The 19,720-nt window shown below is 42.1% G+C and overlaps 1 protein-coding gene across 1 annotated transcript in view; it reads right to left on the bottom strand.

Moving 5' to 3' along the window:
- The window catches only part of EIF2AK4 (eukaryotic translation initiation factor 2 alpha kinase 4), a 112,558-nt gene that overhangs the window by 30,852 nt on the left and 61,986 nt on the right, over positions 1 to 19,720 (bottom strand). Inside the window, exons 15-26 of the mRNA XM_006778168.2 lie at positions 18,281 to 18,364; positions 15,992 to 16,114; positions 14,038 to 14,142; positions 11,495 to 11,552; positions 11,212 to 11,291; positions 8,571 to 8,672; positions 7,265 to 7,318; positions 6,242 to 6,478; positions 5,031 to 5,106; positions 4,037 to 4,158; positions 1,288 to 1,337; positions 215 to 383 (exon numbers count right to left, since the gene is read on the bottom strand). Coding sequence (XP_006778231.1) covers positions 215 to 383; positions 1,288 to 1,337; positions 4,037 to 4,158; positions 5,031 to 5,106; positions 6,242 to 6,478; positions 7,265 to 7,318; positions 8,571 to 8,672; positions 11,212 to 11,291; positions 11,495 to 11,552; positions 14,038 to 14,142; positions 15,992 to 16,114; positions 18,281 to 18,364 — 1,260 coding nt within the window. The remainder of the gene's footprint in view (positions 1 to 214; positions 384 to 1,287; positions 1,338 to 4,036; positions 4,159 to 5,030; positions 5,107 to 6,241; positions 6,479 to 7,264; positions 7,319 to 8,570; positions 8,673 to 11,211; positions 11,292 to 11,494; positions 11,553 to 14,037; positions 14,143 to 15,991; positions 16,115 to 18,280; positions 18,365 to 19,720) is intronic.

A 19,720-nucleotide genomic window follows, 5' to 3' on the forward strand; every position in this document is an offset into this window, starting at 1 on the left:
AAACAAACAGATAAAAACAAAGGCTGTTCCTTTCAAGGCCGAGGTAAAAGCCTGAGGTAAAACTCAAAAGCAACATCATAAACTCTTCTGTCACTTTAGTGACAGTGATTCACTGTCAGCACAGCTGGGGTGCAGCTCTGCAGGGTGTCCCACCCCACGCCTGATGAAGGACTCTGGTGGGGGAACCTCAGAATGTGAGAATGCGGAAAGGAACCTGCAGGGCTGGGAACTCCTGGATGATTTCATAGATAGTGTAGATGACTTCAGCAGTGGGCAGGGAGCTGTTGGTGGTGGAGGTGACGATATCAAACGCACATTCCAGAAGTTCTTTGGGATGAAATCGGTCTAATTTGCGAGGTCTGAACACACGTTCTATGCAGTATCTGGAGAGAGAAACCTGATTTCTAAGGTCGTTGCTTACTGGAATCAAATATGCATAAGACATTTTGAACAGGTAACAGCTATGAAAAATTAATCAGTGGTATGACAAAGAAAGCCTAAAGAAGGTTTTCCCAAACAGTCTTGCCTTACGGCCTACGTTCCAACTCCCAGTTTTCATTACATGTCTGAAATAGAGATGACATTACACACACAAATAACTTCACCTTAAGTGCTTGCTTTCTACAGTGATACCCACACCTTAGGACTATGACTACCAACTGTTCACTTGCAGCTGAGAATAAAAGCATGTACAAAGCTGTGATTTCTTTTGGGGAATGGAGCCTTAAAGTAGGGTGCCTCGTTGACAACAATACTGCTCCAGCTGACGAAGACCTGGTGTCAGACCCTGTGGTGTCTGCATGGACAGAAACTCTCCCCGGTGCTAAGTGCCCGGAGCTCCTGGTGTGCAGCACTCCTGCTGGTTCACTCCACTCCCCTACTCACAGCTTTCGTTCCGTTACCTATGTAGGCAGTTTTCACGCAGGGATCACTGGCCATTTGTCCCTCCAATTAAGTTTTAAAAGGGACCATCAAGAACAGCCAGATGTTATTTTTCCAAGCAACTATTCATGAAAATAATTAGTTATGTTGCCTGGGGATATTCGGAAGTCACAGAACAGACTGCAGGAGCTTCAGTACCCACCCAAGTGCCACCTCCCTCCTGAAGAGGAGGCTGACTGACCTCACCACTTTATAGAAAGGGCTACTGTGCCTGGGTGTTGGAGCATATTCCAAACTCAATACTTTACACCCCAAATTCGTTACTGTGTAAGGATCACAGAAGATAAAACATTCTTCCTGGGTTTTTCCCCACATCCACCAAATGAAATCCTCATAGTTTCTTACCGTTTTAAATTCAATATATTATTTCTTGCCACGTATCTTGCAAAAGGAACCTGAGAAATAAAGTTTCAAAGGTCAATGTCAAGAAGTGTCAACTAGCACACTCCTTTTAGTTTTTAAGTAACAGCTTTATTGAGATATAACTCATATACCATAGAGTTCAACCCTTTTAAAGTGGACAATTCTGTGGTTGTTAGTACATTCACAAAGTTGTGCACTGCTTGTCATTCATGTTCCTTGAAATGTTCCTGACTGTGTCAGTCAGCAGTAGACCCCACTGCTGCACATAATAAGGTTGGTGAGCCTTATTCGTTGTGGTATTTTTTAGGTTGTTAAGTTTGAGGAAAAATTAACTTTTAGTTAAATATACTCTGCCAAATTTTATTATGCCAAGTTAAAACCAGTGCAAGTTATTTGTGAAGATTTTTGAGTGTCATTTATGATAATGCAATCAACATGGGCATTATCTCTTGTGATGAATTCCTTGATTTTCCTACCGATTTTCTAGGAGAAATGCTTAATAACTACCCACTAATAATCATCAAAACTTGTAAAACCATTTTCAGATTGTCCCAAGAGATCTGAGAGCATCGTTAACCACTGGGTTAAATTCTAAAGGGTACTTACTTTTTATCTTTTGTAGTTGACTATCAGCTCACAGAAAAGGAACTATGTTTAAAAAATTATACTTTAGTCTCCTAACATCTAGAGAAGCAGCAGCCAGTTGTAAGTATCATTGTGTAAATGTTTGTACTTCCACCCTTTCTTTAACAGAGCCCAAATGTCTGATATGCTATTGATTCACTTATTACTCAAAAAAATCCCAAATCACTTTACTTACTGTATAAGAAAAACAAGCCAAGATATGAAAGAATTTTTTCTTAAACCAGAAAAGCAAAAACATTTTATTGCAATAAGCTGCACAACAAAGGTATGAAAAAGGAAATGCCTTGATTCCACACCCTCTCCAGAAATATACAGTCAAAGGTTCAGTGTATTCTTTGACTCTTCACTCTATTTTGATACAAACAAGCTGGTGTTTGTGGTCATTCACATGCATGTGAAGGCATGTTTATACCACACACATACCAGATGACGCAAACATATAGTGCATACACTCACTTGTTGTTTTTTAAATTTCTTTTTTTTCCCAGTTTTAAAAATGAAATGTATTTTTTTTATTGTCTAAAGTTTTACATATGACTCCTTTTTCCTCAATTGACACCTCGCCCCCTGCAACTTTCTCTCTTTCTTTATAATAAAAATGGGGTCATATTAGAGTTCCTTTGAAACACACTTTCCCCCCTACCTAACACTATCCTATGGACATTTCTACAGATCAAACATAGACATGGGTATACCTAGATACATATATATGTATTTTGATCTTATACCTCTTTGATATTCCATAGTAAATTATTCAACCATTTCCTATAGATAATCGTGCAGTTTTCAGATTTTGACCACCATAATAATATAGCAATAAAACATCCTTTTAATATTCATACACCAACATATTTGTATTTTCTTTAAATCAACTCCTCAAAGTGGAGTTCCTGGTTCACAGGGTATAGTTTGTGTAACAAAAACATTTATTTTAGTAAATACTTTCAGATTACTTTTCTAGAGGTCCAGTGATTTATATTCCCATCAGCAACATATGAAAGTACTTATTTTCCTACACCCTTGTCATCTCTGGGTATTCATTGAAATATTTTTGCCAGTCTGACGGGTGAAGTGGAGACTTTGCTTGATATTTTGCTTGATATTTCCTCATTATTAGTGAGGTGGTACACTCAGAAGTTTATCAGCCCTGTGCATTTCTTGTGAGAATTTCCTGATTATATCTTTTGCTCATTCCTCTACTTGTAAGTGCTTTCTGTCTATTATGAGTATTAAACTCGTGTCTGTCTTATGCACGGACAGTGCTACAAATGGGCTTGTCAGCAGCCAACCCTATGAGTGAACAACTGGTAAGAGTGTTGCTGTCAAAGGGAACCCTGCGGACCTGAAGGAAAGCAAGCATGAGCAGATTGCAGTACACCGGTTAGCAGACACTCCTGTTATAAGAATTTAGTTGTTCTAGACATTAACATGTTAGAAAGTTAGCAAAGATCTGCCAGGAATAGAGAAGAAAATCCATGTATTTGTCTCAGCAGACCTGGTTAATGTGCTATGGTCATTCAGCAGAGCTCAACCGCGAGACTCAGACATGGCACCTGCAATGCAGGGTTCAGTTTCTAGGGCCAAAAGCACATGTATGTTTTTTTTTTTTTAAATATATTTTATTGACTTTTTACAGAGAGGAAGGGAGAGAGATAGAGAGTTAGAAACATTGATGAGCGAGAAACATCGATCAGCTGCCTCCTGCACACTCCCTACTGGGGATGTGCCTGCAACCAAGGTACATGCCCTTGACTGGAATCGAACCCGGGACCCTTGAGTCCGCAGGCCGATGCTCTATCCACTGAGCCAAACCAGTTTCGGCAGCACATGTATGATTAACAAAGTGGATGTACACAGGGTCAAAGGATTACTGAATTCCAGTAATGCCCTCACTCCGACGACTTCCTTAAACATATGTCTCCTAAGGGTGACATTTAGATTTTAAGTTCAGCAAAAAAAAAACAAAACTCAAAAAAACAAAACACCCCAAAACAAAAAGATTAGTGGGTGTAATCTTTTAACAGACATGCCACCCCTGCGACCAGACATGGCATCCGAAATGCCAGCAGAGTATGCCCAGCCTCACCCGCAGGTCGAAAGGAAGCATCACCAGCATCCCGCTGTGGTCCATGAATAAGGCAGCTTCGTTGTGCTCGTATATTTGCCTATTTCGGGGAAGTAGTAGTGGGGTACACAACTGGACAGCTCCTAAACCAAATGAGAAAAAAAATAACTAATCATTTTTCCGAGGAAGCAAGTTAAAATGAACACAAACCTGACAGTGGGGTCTCCTGCTATGGGGACTGTGGAAATCATCATCAGTCTATGGTCAATTCTCATTAGAGAGCTCACCTAAGGTTAACTTTGCCAATCTAGTCATACTTATGACTCCGTAAACCAGCTGTACTTTAGTAGCAAGGTTGTAATATTAAAATCCGTTTCTCCTTAACAAGCTGGATTGTAAAAATAAGCTTTAATTTCACATGATGTCAGTTGCTTGTAATTTAATTTAAAAGTAAATATAATTGCACCCAAATCCATTAACAATACTTTTTTTCTTTTAAATATATTTTTGTTGATTTTAGAGAGGAAGGGAGAGGGAGAGAGAAATAGAAACATCAATGATAGAGAATCACTCATCGGCTGCCTCCTGCACACCCCCCACTGGGGATGGAGCCGACAACCCAGGCATGTGCCCTTGACTGGAATCGAACCTGGGACCCTTCAGTCCACAGGCCAATGCTCTAACCACTTAGCCAAACCAGCTAGGGCAATAGTACCTTTTTTTAAAATTAATTATATATTTTATTGATTTTTAAAAGAGAGGAAGGGAGAGGGATAGAGAGTTAGAAACATCAATGAGAGAGAAACATCAATCAGCTTCCTCCTGCACATCTCCTACTGGGGATGGATGTGCCTGCAACCAAGGTATATGCCCTTGACCGGAACTGAACCTGGGACCTTTCAGTCCGCAGACTGATGCTCTATCCACTGAGCCAAACCAGCTAGGGCAATAGTACTTTTTAATGATGAAAACAACATCTTTTAAGAAGGCATATGATTTTTTCAAAAGTACATACCGTGTCTTTTAAAGATGCGGATGATGGTCTCACACACATGCTGCTGCATCTTGGCTATACAGATCGAAAAGTTGCCCTAAAATAGGACCAATTAAAATGTTATCAAAGCTTAATAAAAAGGATCACCTAAAATATTAATCTGTGGCTTTCATTACATTGCTTGTTCTGAAGATCACTGAAGAGATTTCAAGTTAGTCCCTTTCTGAACATATTCAGGTTAGAGAAAGCACAAGTCTCACAGCACGTCCTGCTTGCGGAGGGCCAGCTAGGTTCAGAGTCCAAACTCTTAACCAGGTTGGTATTTGCCCTTCAGAGAGAGCTAGTCAAATATACACATTCCCCCTAAGGACTCTCGGCGCCACCGTGGAGCAAGCAAACCTCTAACACAGTCCCAATTCCAGCCCCAGAGCCTGCCACCCCTACTGTGGCAGCCCCAGCCCCAATGAACTTGGCTGCTGTGTCGATGTCCCTTGAAATGACACTGGTTTGGAAGCTGCGATTAGAAATAAGCGAGGTCAGGGGATGTGGGCTGCCAAGCTGCTGAGCCTCTCATCTGCACTGTCTCTGGTTGTCAGCACCACTGCAGACAGTGACCGGCTCAGCTGAGAGGTGCCCCTGACCAAGGAGGGGTGAAGACAAACTTGGTGCAGGCACACATTTTCAGGGGATGAGGGGAGCTGCTCCCAGTGCAGAGAAGACAGAGAGGGGTGGGGGCAGATACATTTTTTTTACCCTGTTTTTTTTAAAGAAAACACTGACAGCTCTTAAACCTGGCTATCCTTTAGAAACCAGCTGTATATAGGTAGGTACATTGTTATTAACTTAATTAAGGTACTCCTAAGGCTTAGGAAGAGCCACGCTCAAGGGGCCAAAGAGCCGCATGTGGCTCACGAGCCACAGTTTGCCGACCACTGGACTACCTGATCTGTAGCTGAGCTGATTGATGTCTCTGGTTGTGGACAACTGGGCCCCGTCAGTCTCTAAAAGCACTCCTTCTAATGTCCTGGGGGGTGGGTCAGAAATTCCTTCAAGTAAGTGATTAAAAGTGTGGTTCTTCCCAGAATAATACAAATACACCCATTTTGCATACACAGACCTCAGATTAAGAATTTATGTTGGAGGCCTTAAAGAAATCCATGAAAAATTAGAAACTGACTTGATCCTTCTGTGAGCCAGATACAGCTTTCTATCGAAGTCCTGCTTAAGCCCACCTTCAGTATGTCGCTGTCATAGGTGTAGTCAATGGCAGGGGGGATGCGCTGGGAGAAGATCTGGGCCATCATGGTGCGATAGGCCTTCCCATCCACGTTGGCCAGGGTGTGGTGCAGCACCTCGTGCAGCTCAGACTCCTCCATCTGCGGTGGGGGCAGCAGCTCACTCTTGAGCAGTTCTGTGGCTGTAGGCCGCTTTGCTGGATCGTGGTTCAATAGCCAGGAGATGACAGATTTCTATAACAAAACCCAGGCATACAAGGGAGGAGAAGCAACAGATGATGCTCCGGAATCCTCCTGACAAGCCCGTGGTTGCTTCCAGTCAAAGAAAAGACACCATACTTCTTGCACTTAGTGGGTGCATTTTCATTTCTGAAGGTTTCTGAATTTGTCATTTTCCTCCCTGCACTTCAATAGGCTCACGGTGCTGTGTAACAACGTAACAGGGGCCCTTTTTACATTTTATTGACATAAATGACCCAAAAAATCCTCAACAACTAACTAGCTGGGTGCCAATATTAACCTATGACAAGCCACATATACACACACATTCAGATATTTATAGCATGGAGGAGAAATTATTTTGCTCTAAAATACTGTAACTTCAGAGTGGTCTTCCCCTTCACAATCTGAACTACTTGAACCACAAAACAGAACAAAATGATAGTTTTAAATTATTTTTCTTTTCTTAAAGTCCTAAGCTTTCTCTAAAACAATGAGCTATAAAAGCATTCTCTCTTTTTTTTCCCATCAGGGAAGGCAAGGTTCCAAATAGCACTTCAAAAGCACAATGAACCACACAAAAGAACTCTGTAGTTTGTTAATTTTCTGTGCCAATCGTTGGCATTTTTATGGTGTGTTTCAAGATTAGTGACGTTTTAAGTGCTTTATCTTTTGATTTTCCCTCTACATTGTTCCCAGGACACAAGAGAATGAGTGGCAGAAGATTACTAATTGAAAAAGAAGAAAAATAGTAATTAAAACCCAAGAGTGAGGATGGTGTTTAAAGCATCAGAAAATTACCTGCTTTGTATGCTCTTCATCATCGAAGTCTTCTGGAAACTTGGGCGAAGTGGGCTGAAAGAATATCATATTCAAATCAGCAAGTGCTTGGCAGACTGCCACAGTGAAAGCATTCATTCACCAGAGATAAGAAAAGCAAATACAGAAATGAAAATCTGCCAACAGGGGAAGATGGAGGTGGCACCTTCTTGAAACCCAGTGCCATTCTTCCAAGTACATACATACTGATACAAACATTAACCAAATGACAGCCTAGATGATAGGAAGCACCTTAGGTGAGGACAAGTTGTTTAAAATCTAATGGTTTCAGAAGACAAGAAAGTAGCTTTATTAAACACACAGATGAAAAAAGGCAAAAACACCAAACCATCAACACAGAGTAAGAGAAAAACATTAACTGAAACCTCTACTTCCCCCAAAGCTCTCACCTTTCTGATAAATAAGACCCTAATTATAACATTAACTTGACAGTTTAGATATTCTTGAAATGAGGTAAATTTTGACTAAAGAAAGGCACTTCATCAAAGACAATTCTCAAGTTCCGGGAAGAGCACAGTAATCGCTTTATTTACTCCTTTACTTTATGAACATAGCCGCCCACGCTGTACTGGCAGTAAAATAATTCAAGTGTTTTCCAAAGCACTGGCTCAGCTCAGGAAGGAAGGGGAAGAATCTCAGTATCTCTTGCTCATGAATATGTAAATCTAAATCACCCTCACCCACACCTTACTCTCTGCTTTCATCTTAATGCCTTTTCTAATTCGTGTCCTTGACCTCACACACTGTTAACATTAGCCCCCTTTCAGTTTGGATAATAACAGAGGCAAGGATTAATCCCATGAACACAAATGGAAATTTAATTGAGGGAAAAAATTCAAGTGGCTGATATTTTGGTCACGGTAGTTTTCTTTAGGCACCAGCTCGGACCTTTAATTTTTAAAAGTTAATTCCCATTAACCTTATAACCCATTCTCACTGCTGTAACGGTACTGATATTATGTAAAACTTCTTGGATTTTTCCTTTGTTTTAAAATTAAGAGTAAACCTCTCAGGATCATTTTTAAAAAGTAACTATAGCTTAGCAATTTCTCCAAGTAAGATTTCTAAAAATAAACAAAACTGGGGAGTTTCTCATCATGGGAGGTATGCAAGAGATAGATTTCCACTTATTAGGAATACAGATAATTGCAGCAGGATCACTTTTTCTATATTATAAGGACCAGAAAAATCCTCTGCACTGAATTCTGCTGTCCATGCTAAGATCCAGGTTACTGGAAACTGATGCACTGAAACATCTCATACATACATCTCTGAGTTGGTTGAGAACAAAGATTCTTTCTGAGGCCGTGACCATGGGGTAATAGGACATCTCAAAGAAGATGATTCCCAGGCTGAAGAGATCCACTTTCTAAGGAGGAAAAATAATTATATTTAGAGAGTCGTGATATGAAGTATTATTTGCCAGAGAATTATGAGCACTGTTAATTGGAATTAAAGTTTGCTAAGTGAAAAACAAGCCAATTAAGTAGAAAAAAATTAATTTCTTCTAAAGAGTAGGTATAAGGTAGAGATGAGATTAAGTATTTGGCATGACTTTTCAACATTTTCCTTGAAATTTAATTGTGACTGGTTTAGCTATATACAGAGACATAGATAACCGCTGGCCAACCATTGAGAATAATTACTAAAATGCAAAGACAACTGAGATGTGTCTCAAGAATTTGCCTTACATCTTTACTAATCTCAAAAGTGAAACACAGGCCAAAATCTGCAGTTAACAAAAAAGATCAGCTATTGATTGCAAAGCCATACCAACGAGGCAGAGAAATTGCACAACAGAAAGATCACAGACAAATCCTAACAAATATAGAAGTGCAAGCAACGAGGAAAAAGGTGAAGTCAGTGCAGAGTGCCCGAGAGGGAGCTGCCGGGGGAGCCAGAGGGCATGTGCCACAGGCAGCCAGCACAGCCTGGCAGGCGGAGGGGCCTCTCATGGTCACCGCACAGGCACAGAAGCCACTTTAAAAAAAATTCCTGAATGAATTTGGAGTCAAGGATTAGTAGGAGAGACTCTCCAATCATCACCAGTGACCTCTGCAGTTTTAAAAACAAACATTCATTGTGGCATTTCCTACACGTGCTGGCTGTAGAAAATGTGGAATAATCAGAAAAGCACCAAGATCAAAATAGCAAGCGCTCAAATGTCACCACAGTTACTATTGATGTCTAAGACATGCCCACTTTGTGCTTTTTAAAATGTACACATCTACACACTATAAAACTAGAGCCATGCTATTCTTGTAACTTTTATTCCCTTAATTTAGTGAGATTTTTTAAAATACTATATCATTTTTCTAAAACAAACTTCTAAAATATGGCCTTAATGACATACAGTATTCAATTACATGGAAGTCCCATAATGTATTTAACCAGTTCCCTATTTTTAAACACGCTTGTCATTTTTCACTGTTATAAATAATACTATGGAGAATTCCCTTTACACTAGTCTTTTTGGAATGTTCATGGTTGTTTCTTTTTGGTACATTTCAAAAGGTAGAACTTCTGGGCCAAAGAGTAGAGTGCTTTTAAGGATGTAATCACACTATTCTACATTGCGTTCGGAAAGGTGGCACCAAAGTCCCCTCCCACACCCAAGTCCACCTCCCCCCACCCTCACTCTTGATGGGTCTTCGGAGGTCTGCCTCAACTTTCTGTCACTGCCAAGTGCTCCCTGTCGGGGGCCAAACCCAGGCTTGTGTTTTGATGTGAATTGCCTGCCTAATATATTTTTTAAATTTAGCTCTGCACTCTTGCTTTAAGTGATCTCATCCAATCTCATAGCTTTAAATCCCATCTGGGTGCGGATGACTCTCACATTTATACCTCTGACTCTGACCTTTCTCAGCCTTGAACCTGGAGTCTCTCGCAACCTACTGGACATCTCCAGTGGGATTTCCCGTGAGGTATTTCAAAGTTAACATGTCTCAAATGGAATTTTCCTGCCGTCTTCTCCTCCATGTCTTTCCTCAGGTCTTCTCATGCCCTTCACCTGAGCAGTGTCCCATTTTCCTTCCTTTTCCTCACCTAAATCTTCTCCATGAGGAAAACCTGTCAATTCCCCCCAAATTATCCTATAACAGCATGCTTCTCCCCGCCTCACTTGGTACCACTCTGGTTCCAGCTACCACCTGCTCCACCTGGACTTCTGCAAAGCCTCCAGCAGCAGCTGGAGTGACCTCTTGCTCGAGATCCTTCAGTGGCTCCCTGTGCCTGGTCCTTATCATGGCTAAGCTGGCCCTGCACAATCGGACCCCTGCCTTCCTCTCCAGCTTCACTTCATGCCTCTCTCCCCATTGCTCACCGCACGGTAGCTACACAGACCTTCTCTTTGATGCCTTAAATGTGCCAAACTAGCTCTCACCCCGTCTTCTCTTTAGGCATGCTACTGCTGCTTCATCCCCTTTTTCCTCCCAGGCATGCTCCAACCTCCAATTCTGCATGGCTTTTCCCTTCTTTTCCTTTATCCTAACAGCCATCTTCTTGGAAAAGCTTTCTCTGGTTTAATCTAAAGACGATGTCCCTAGTGTTCTCTGGTCACTGGACCCCTTTTCTTCTTAGCTTTTATTGGATAAGCTCCTTGAGGGCTGGAATAAGGTATTTGTCCTAGTACTCGACTGCCTTATTCCTTGTGCTCCTGGGGCCTGGCCTGGAACTGGGTTAGTTCAAATCTTCTTTGAATGGATGGAGAGACTGTAAAGTATCTCGGCAGCAGCGGTGTCAGCGTCAGTCACTGTCCTGTGTAGTGCAGTCACTCAGTATACATGTGGATACATATAAAATGTTCCTATTTCAGCTGGTAACTAAATCCCAAATGCCATGACCTTGATGTTCTTACTATTGTCTCACTCTTGAGACCTTTCCTTCTCTCCCAGAAGCTTTCCCTTTACCTGGTTGTATGCAGATTTGGTGCTTCCTTGGACTTCTGGGCTTACATACAGCGCAGTGCCAACCATCCCAGTCAAATGGCCTGCATGGAAGAAGGCGAGAGAAGGGTTTCCAATAACAGGACTTAAGAAAAGGCAAATTTTCATTAAAAAAAAAAGTTTCTTGTGCCCTGACTGGGAAGCAAGTCATGACCTCCTGGTTCATAGGTCGACACTCTACCACTGAGCTACACTGGCCAGGCTGTGGTGTGTTTTTTAATACATGAATAAAATATACTAGATTTACCTGAAGGGTCTGATTTAATTAAGTGATCTCCGGCTGCATCATCTTGTTTGCCGTCAGCCTAAAAGTATAAATAAACCAAATAGATTAAAATGTTATATTATTCCATATGAATGGCTTATCCATTTCTAAATAAAGACTGAATGAAAAATATCACACAGAAACCAGAATAATTGTAATAAAGCTTTTTTTTTAGCTGTAAAATTTTTTGTTTACTTGGCCCACTAATGCAGAGCTTGCCAGAAACCCAATAAAATCAAGAAGAAGGGCAATTCACTATAGAACTCTTTCTTTGTGACAGAAACTCCTGAAGCTTATAGAAGCAAATGCCAAACAGAATCTATTTATACTAGGAAGAGGAAGAATATATTAACAACCACCATCACCACCTCACTTTCTAACTTTCCCATTCATTTGGGTCCATTTTTATTCTTTTTTCCTAGAGGCTGGCCACCAAATTCCCACTATCACTGCTAACACCTCTAAAGTAGCCTCACCTTCCTCCACTGTATCTGTGACAGTGCTGATTCACATACCACCCTAAATCACTACTTTGCTGACATTACTTCATGGGTCGCTATTACCAGCACCATCATCAATACTAGTAGCTGTTAAAATTTTCAGTGCCGGGCACTGTCCACAGCTTTCCTGTAGTCTTATTTTATCCTGCTGACAACTCTCTGAAGTAGGGACTAGAATCAGACACCTTTTGTAAATGTGTTTGAGAAGTTAACCAAATTGCCCAATGTCACAACACAAAGAACTGGCAGAGATAGGATTCTAGTCCAGCTGTGCTCCTATCTACCTCACTATATAAGCTTTCCAGAAAGCAAGTTAAATTCTTTAGTTTGGGGACCAAGATCCCCATCATTTAGCCCTTCCTTGGTCTTAGCATTCCTCTAAATACCCTGTGCTGGTCAGGACCACATTCTTACTGACCCCCTTCCATTTCCTCCTTCTCTGCTCCTTCTAACCTCTCCTTTTAATTCAGCATCTATTTACCATTTATCCAAATGGATTATTTACCATTAATCCAAATCCTATTTTATTTTCTCTGACCGCCCTTAAAATTAACGGCATTTACTAACGGCGTACTCTTTTGGAACTTAATAACTTGGGCTTCCAATGTCAAGTAAACTCTTCCTCTGGCACTCAAGGTCTGCCACCTACAGGGCTTTCAACCTTCCAGCATCCTCTCTCGCCCAACAACATGCTGGCCTTCAGACAATCATGTCTGCTCACCTCAGGGCCTTTGCTTATACTTATTTTTGCTGGAATCCCCATCCTGGTGTCACTATACCCTGCCCTCAAGCTTGGCCTGCTGGACTCACATCCATCCTTTAAGGCACATCTGAAATGCTGTTTTCTTTATGTAGCTTTTCTTGATCCTCATAACCATATGTAGATTTTCTCCTTTTATATCTCTACTAGAGGCCCAGCGCACGAAATCGTGCATGGGTAGGGTCCCTAGGCCTAGCCTGCGATCAGGGCCATCTCCCGCCCACTCACCAGTCCCCAGCCCCGCCCCACCGCCGCCACCCACCCTGGTTCCCCGTTCGCCATCTGGAGATCTATTGGAGCCTGTGGGCCAGGGGGAGAGATTAAGAGGTTGGCTATTCTGCCCACTTGCCAGTCTCCAGTCCCCAGTCCCGCCCCACGGCCGACACCCACCCCAATTCCCTGTGGTTCCCTGTTCGCCATCCAGCGATCGGAGCCTGCGGCCGGGGGTAGGGACCAAGAGGTCTGCCTTCTGTCCGCTTGCCAGTCCCCAGTCCCTAGTCCCGCCCCACCACCGCCACCCACCCTGGTTCCCAGTTCGCCATCTGGTAATCTATTGGAGCCTGTGGGCCAGGGGGAGGGACCAAGAGGTCGGCCGTTCTGCCCGCTCACCAATCCCCAGTCCACCTCACTGCCGACACCCACCCTGGTTCCCCATGGTTCCCCATTTGCCATCCAGCGAACGGAGCCTGTGGGCTGGGGAAAGGGATTGAGAGGTGGTCAATGCTCCTCATAGCGACTGGTCAATCAATCGTTCTGGTCGTTATGCCATTATGATTGCTGGCCTTTTATTATATAGGATTTCGCTCACTTCACATTATTTTAGCTTTGTATGTTAAACAACTACTCTATAGTGCTGTGAAGAACAAACGCCTGTGGATTATATATTGTCTAGGAGTGATGTTTTATGCTTTTTGAGCCTTATTTCCTTAAAATAACTAAAAGCACCTCAAGTGAAAAGCACCTAGCCCAGTGCCTGGTGTGGTAGACCAAAATACAAATTATTTCATAAAGTATTATATGCTTAAATATTGACATACTTATGTCCTAAATTATGTCCCTCAAGTGGAATGCACTCACTAAAATGCACTCACAATTTCAAAGCATAAAAGGTCACTTGCAGCTCACCCCTTCAGACTCGTATTGCTTCCTAGGGCTTACACAGCAGAGTTCACTGATCTCATCACTATCCTGTCTTCTGACACTTTCATTATTATCAAAGCGTGCAAGGCCCTTTTCAGGCACAGTCTAATTTAAAAAATACTCACAGCAAAGGGTAGATGGTCTGTCGCCAAACCAAAATCACCTATTTTTACGTGGTCATCAGAATCCAAAAAAATGTTGACAGGCTTCAAATCCCGGTGGATCATTCCCTAATGGAAGAGAGCAAAGAAACCAAGTTTAACCTGTTTCCTAATTCCCTTGCCTAGGAAACACTTGCTTTTCTCCACTCATTTGAATTGTACCAACATTTACAAGCGCCAACTGGTTTTCATGAGGTCTTCCACGGTAATTCTAACACTTCAACTTTGAATCCCTAGCACACACGGAAGGTTCTCAATGAATACTTGTTACATGAGTATGCTTTCTCCCCTTCCTAACGGCATTCTCATAATGCATATTGTTCCAGGTACTATAATATAGGAGATAACTAAATGTAATAAAAACACATTGTGTGATCCCTTTTACCTTACATGAAAGTACATTTTAGCTCCCTCAAAAAAAAACACAAGTCCTTCTCAAGCATGGGGTTTGTCTGCCTGTATTTCTAGGTGTGGCACCATGTTAGCTACCCAACAAATGATGAGCAGATACGGAGCAAATTAGATCGAGAGAAGAGAGCACAGGGGCATGGTTGTAGAACGCCAGGATGATATCACAGTAATAGAGTTCTAGTGACCCTCACTAGAACGCATTTTTATTTCCAGCCTTGCAAATTTTGTTTCCACCAAATCATTTATAAACTAGACATGTGTAAATTACAGTTCTGGCTTTTTAGTAGAAAAATGGTACAGTATAAATATTTCGAGGTTAAAGAAACTGAAGCAAAGGAAAAAACATATTTATACTGGCTAATGCATTAGACAATTCCATTTTTTAAAAAGTAAGAGTGCTTCATCTTGAAGCTAGCCCCATTAGTATTTACACTGTAATGGCAATTTCTAGCTTTATAATGACACTAGAGGCCCAGTGCACAATATTTGTGCACTTGGGGGGGGGTCCCCTCAGCCTGGCCTGTGCCCTCTGAAGGAGTGGGCCTAAGCCAGCAGGTGGACATCCCCCGAGAGGTCCTTAGCCATGCCGCCACCGCCTCTGCGCTCAGCCGTGAGCCAGCTCAGGGCTTCTGGCTGAGTGGCACTCCCCCTGTGGGAGTGCAATGACCACCAGGGAGCAGCTCCTGCATCGAGCACCTGCCCCCTGGTGGTTAGTACGCATCATAGCAACCAGTCATTCTGCTGTTCGGTCGATTTGCATATTAGGGTTTTATTATATAGGATTTTGTACATGTTACTCAACAAGTCCCATCTCTGTCCTTGCTAGATGACTTTCTGGTTCCTCCATGTTCCTGGGAAGGGTGGTACCAAGTCAGAATCAGATAACTTGGCCTGCATCAATCACATTCTCACTGTATTCTAAACCACTCTAGGAGTCATCCTCATATTCTAGGCATGTTCATGTATTTCCTAACCCAGAGGTTGGCAAAGTTTTTCTGTGAAGGGCCAGAAAATATTTTAGACTTTATGGGCCACAGAATCTGTCATAACTATTCAATTCTATAGTTGTAGCATAAAAGCAGCCATAGGCATTATGTAAGCAATGAGCAAGGGCCTGTTCCAATAACACTTTATGGACATTGAAATTTGAATTTCATAGAATTTTCATGTGTCATGAAATATTCTTTTGATTGTTTTTAAATAATTACTTAAAAATGTAAAAGCCATTCTTACAGGCCAGGCCATACATAATGTGGTTGGATTTGACCAGTGGGCCACAGTTTTCTAAACCTTGGTCTAACTTTCAATATTTTAAGTTTGATACTTTGTACTACTTTCTTATCTTTTGACACATAGTTCTAGTACCTATAAAAATAGATTATTTTCAATATACCCACAATTTTCTCTCTATTTCTGTTTTTCTCCAATCTTACATTATTTGATTTTCTTATTCGATCTTAAATTTTATATAAAGATAAGTTTTCAGATATGAAATGCTGTAGTTTACTTTCTCATGGATATAAGCCAGTCCATCCAGAATCTCCCGGAAAAGCCTCCAGAGTCTGTTGGTGTCTTGATACAGTCCCTGGTCGATGGTGTCACGTAAGGTGCTCTTTTCACAGTATTCCATCTATGGACAAGAACAAACCAGGAGGGATTTGACTGTACAGAGTTTCAATTGAGGACAATTGCAATAAATGTAATCCTTCATTTTAAAACATGTACCACAGGTTTCAAATAGTTATGGAAAAGGTTTGATTTTTAAAAAATATATATTTTATTGATTTTTTACAGAGAGGAAGGGAGAGGGATAGAGAGTTAGAAACATTGATGAGAGAGAAACATCGATCAGCTGCCTCCTGCACGCCCCCCACTGGGGATGTGCCCTCAACCAGGGTACATGCCCTTGACTGGAATCGAACCTGGGACCTTTCAGTCTGCAGACTGACGCTCTATTCACTGAGCCAAACCGGTTAGGGCACTGATTTTTTTTTTAATTGAAAAAAAAACAACAAGAGTATTAAAAAATTGGGGATAAAATATGCATAATCTTAGCATCCTAACAGAACCAATTTTTCATATTACTGTTTATTTAAAAATTATCTTACTTGTTTAAAATCCTTGTCACAAATAATATAAAAATCTGAGAAGTATACTTTTATTTATTGTTTTACAAGGTTATTTCTAAACCCAAATTTTCAAGAAGGGCTAATTAACCTAATGATGTCATTAGCCTTTCTCATTTGTACATTACATTAATGACAGTGACCTTCAAATCTAAAATAAAACATTATAAATATAAAAACAATCCAGAAAGGGCTCTATTTCACTCCTTAAATGTATTGAAGTATCAGAAAACAATGGTATATCAACATGTAGCATTTGATTTATGAATCTTCTAGACTATATGTTTCAAACCAGTGCCAGAGGTGAGATTTCTCATAAAAGAGGATTTTACTGTTTTTAAAGAAAGGACCATCTCCTTTTAAAAGAGAGGAATATCCTCTCATGATCCAAATAACCATCTACAAATTCTGACTCACTCTCCAGGCCTCTGATTCCCACCCACAATCCTACCACACCTCAGATGCATCTCTTCTACATACTTCTGTCAGAGAGTAATGGCATGTAGTAGATACTCAATAGGTAGCTGTTCGGGAGACAAATGCCTTAGAGTGTGTGTGAGTAGTATCTCAAAGATGTTACTGGCTGGGTAGCTCAGTTGGTTAGAGCATCGTCCTGATACACCAAGGTTTCAGGTTTGATTCCTGGTCAGGGTACATAAAAGAAGCAACCAATGAATACATAAATAAGTGGAACAACAAGTCAATGTTTTTTTCTCTCTCCCCCTTCTTTCTCTCTCCCAAATCAATAAATAAAACTTTAAAAATAAATAAATAAGATAAAAAAAAGTTTCAGTTAGGGAATACCAAAAACTAATTCCAATGCCAGGGAAGCAACTACCTAATTAGCCTCTTTTGAAACACTACACTTGTCTGAAAACTGTCAAACTTATCTTCATGTTTGAAGACCTGCCTACTTGCAAATATGACTGAATATACTAATAATGCCCCATGGTCCTGTTCACTTGGAGTCGAGGCAAGTTTTCATTTTTGGTTAGTGGCTGTTCCTCTGCTGGCAGAACTCACCACTGTCCAGAACACCGCCCCTCAGGCATGGGGGCAGGCCAAAGCCACAGGCTTCCCTTTAGTCATGCCTCATTGCAACGGGTTAGCCTGTGGCTCTTGTCCCCGAGAGGTTCCAGGACAAGCCAGTTTGCCTAAAGCCAAGCTGGCGTTTCTTCTGCACATGCAAGGATGTTTGTGCATCAGACCTTAACTGGCCAGATTCAATTTGTTAGAAAAAGCAGTTTCTTACATGCAGTCTAGCATTTATGAAACTCGGATATGGTTCTAATTACTTCACATACATTATTTCATTTATGCTTCACGAGTCATGGAGACTGCTGTTATTTAATTCACAGATAAGGAACCTGAGGCACAGGCTGCTGAAGAACCGTGCCTGAGCTCACACAGCTGTGGCTGGTAGATCCAAGATGTGAACTTACACAGCCCGAGTCCGGAGCCCACAAGCAGCACCCTATGCCGCCTCCTGCTATGGTACAGGAGAGCATGAGTGCGAGGCTGAGGGAAAGGGCCTCCATGCTGCAGTCCTCGCTGGCCAATTAACCTCTGGTAGTGCCAGGGGGTCCTGCTCTGCCCACTGTCTTGCTCTAGTCTCCTGAAACATACCCACCAGCAATTGCTGGTCACCACACTGCATGCCAGAGCCTCACCTGGATATAGAGGTAGTGCACAGCTTCTGTGGTCACTGATAATTCACTCTCATGGCAACTGTTCTTCCCATTGCAGTCTTCATCCTAAACCAAGAGGAGCACAGGAGAGCTCAAAGTGGGGCTAAAATTAAACAAGGTCATCATCATCATCATCAACTCATTTGTGTCTGCCCACACCAAATACTTGGCCATCCCGTTGCCTTATTTAGAGGGAAGGTCATCGGGCAGAGCACAATCATTGTCCTTTAGCTGCTTACAGAATTCTAAAGACAATTTTGCTATTATCTGAATCCACTGTATAGTTTCCAGGTCTGTCACTGTACAGAATAATTGATAGGGAAAATAAAAAAACAGGTAGGTATTAAAGGTGTGCGATCTACAGAAGACTCCATGTCAAGTCAGTTCTTTCTTACCATTATATCTTTCTCTGGATAAGGAAAGCAGAATGTGTACAGACTAATACTTTAAGGCTTCTGTTTTACTGAATGCCTTCCTTTGGAAACAGAAGATTAGAAATTCGTCTTTAGCTAAAACAAATGAAATGGGTCATATGACCCAAAACACACTGCCCTTTGGGCTACACTGCTGCAGAGCAGGTCCTCCAGTACCACTTACAGCCGCTGATACTCTCTACTACTTTCCACATGGCTAGTCTGTTTGTCTCCTTCAGCTAACTTTCTAACACATGTCCCTGTTTTTAAAAAATTATTTTCTCTTCTAATAGACATAATTAAATACTCCCCCACAAGGTTTAGTAAAAAGCATTTGGCAGCATCTGACCTTTTTCTTTTGTCATGGGTGTCTTTACTCTGCTCCAAATTGCTTGCATTTATTAACCAAACTAGAGGCCCGGTACACAAATGCATGCACGGGTGGAGTCCGGCCAGCCTAGCCTGCCCTGATCGGGTCCAATTGGGCCAGGACGGCTGGTGGGGAGTGGATGCAGGAGGTTGGCCAGCTGGCCTTGCCCCATATTGGGGTGGGAGGGCCGATTGGGGGTGGAACCAGCCAGAGAGGTGGGGCCACAGGGTGGTTGGCTGGAAGGCACCATCCCTGATTGGGGTGGGGGTGCCCCATCCCCTAGCCGAACTCCTGGGTCGAGGGGACAATTTGCATATTAGCCTTTTATTATATAGGACTAGAGGCCCGGTGCACAAAAATTTGTGCACTCAGGGGTAGGGGGTCCCTCAGACCTGCCTGTGCCCTTTCGCAGTCTGGGACCCCTCGGGGGTGACCACTTGCTGGCTTAGGCCTACTCCCCAAGGGATTGGGCCTAACCTGGCAGTCAGATATCCCTCTGGCAGCCTGGGAGCCCTCAGAGGATGTCCACTTGCCAGCGGGGAGCAGGCCTAAGCTGCAGTCAGACATCCTTAGCGTTGCTGAGGAGGTGGGAGAGGCTCCCACCACCACCACTGTACTGGGAGCCATCATCCTGGCTTG

Source organism: Myotis davidii, unplaced genomic scaffold, assembly GCF_000327345.1.
Source record: "Myotis davidii unplaced genomic scaffold, ASM32734v1 scaffold46, whole genome shotgun sequence".
NCBI classification, from domain to species: domain Eukaryota; kingdom Metazoa; phylum Chordata; class Mammalia; order Chiroptera; family Vespertilionidae; genus Myotis; species Myotis davidii.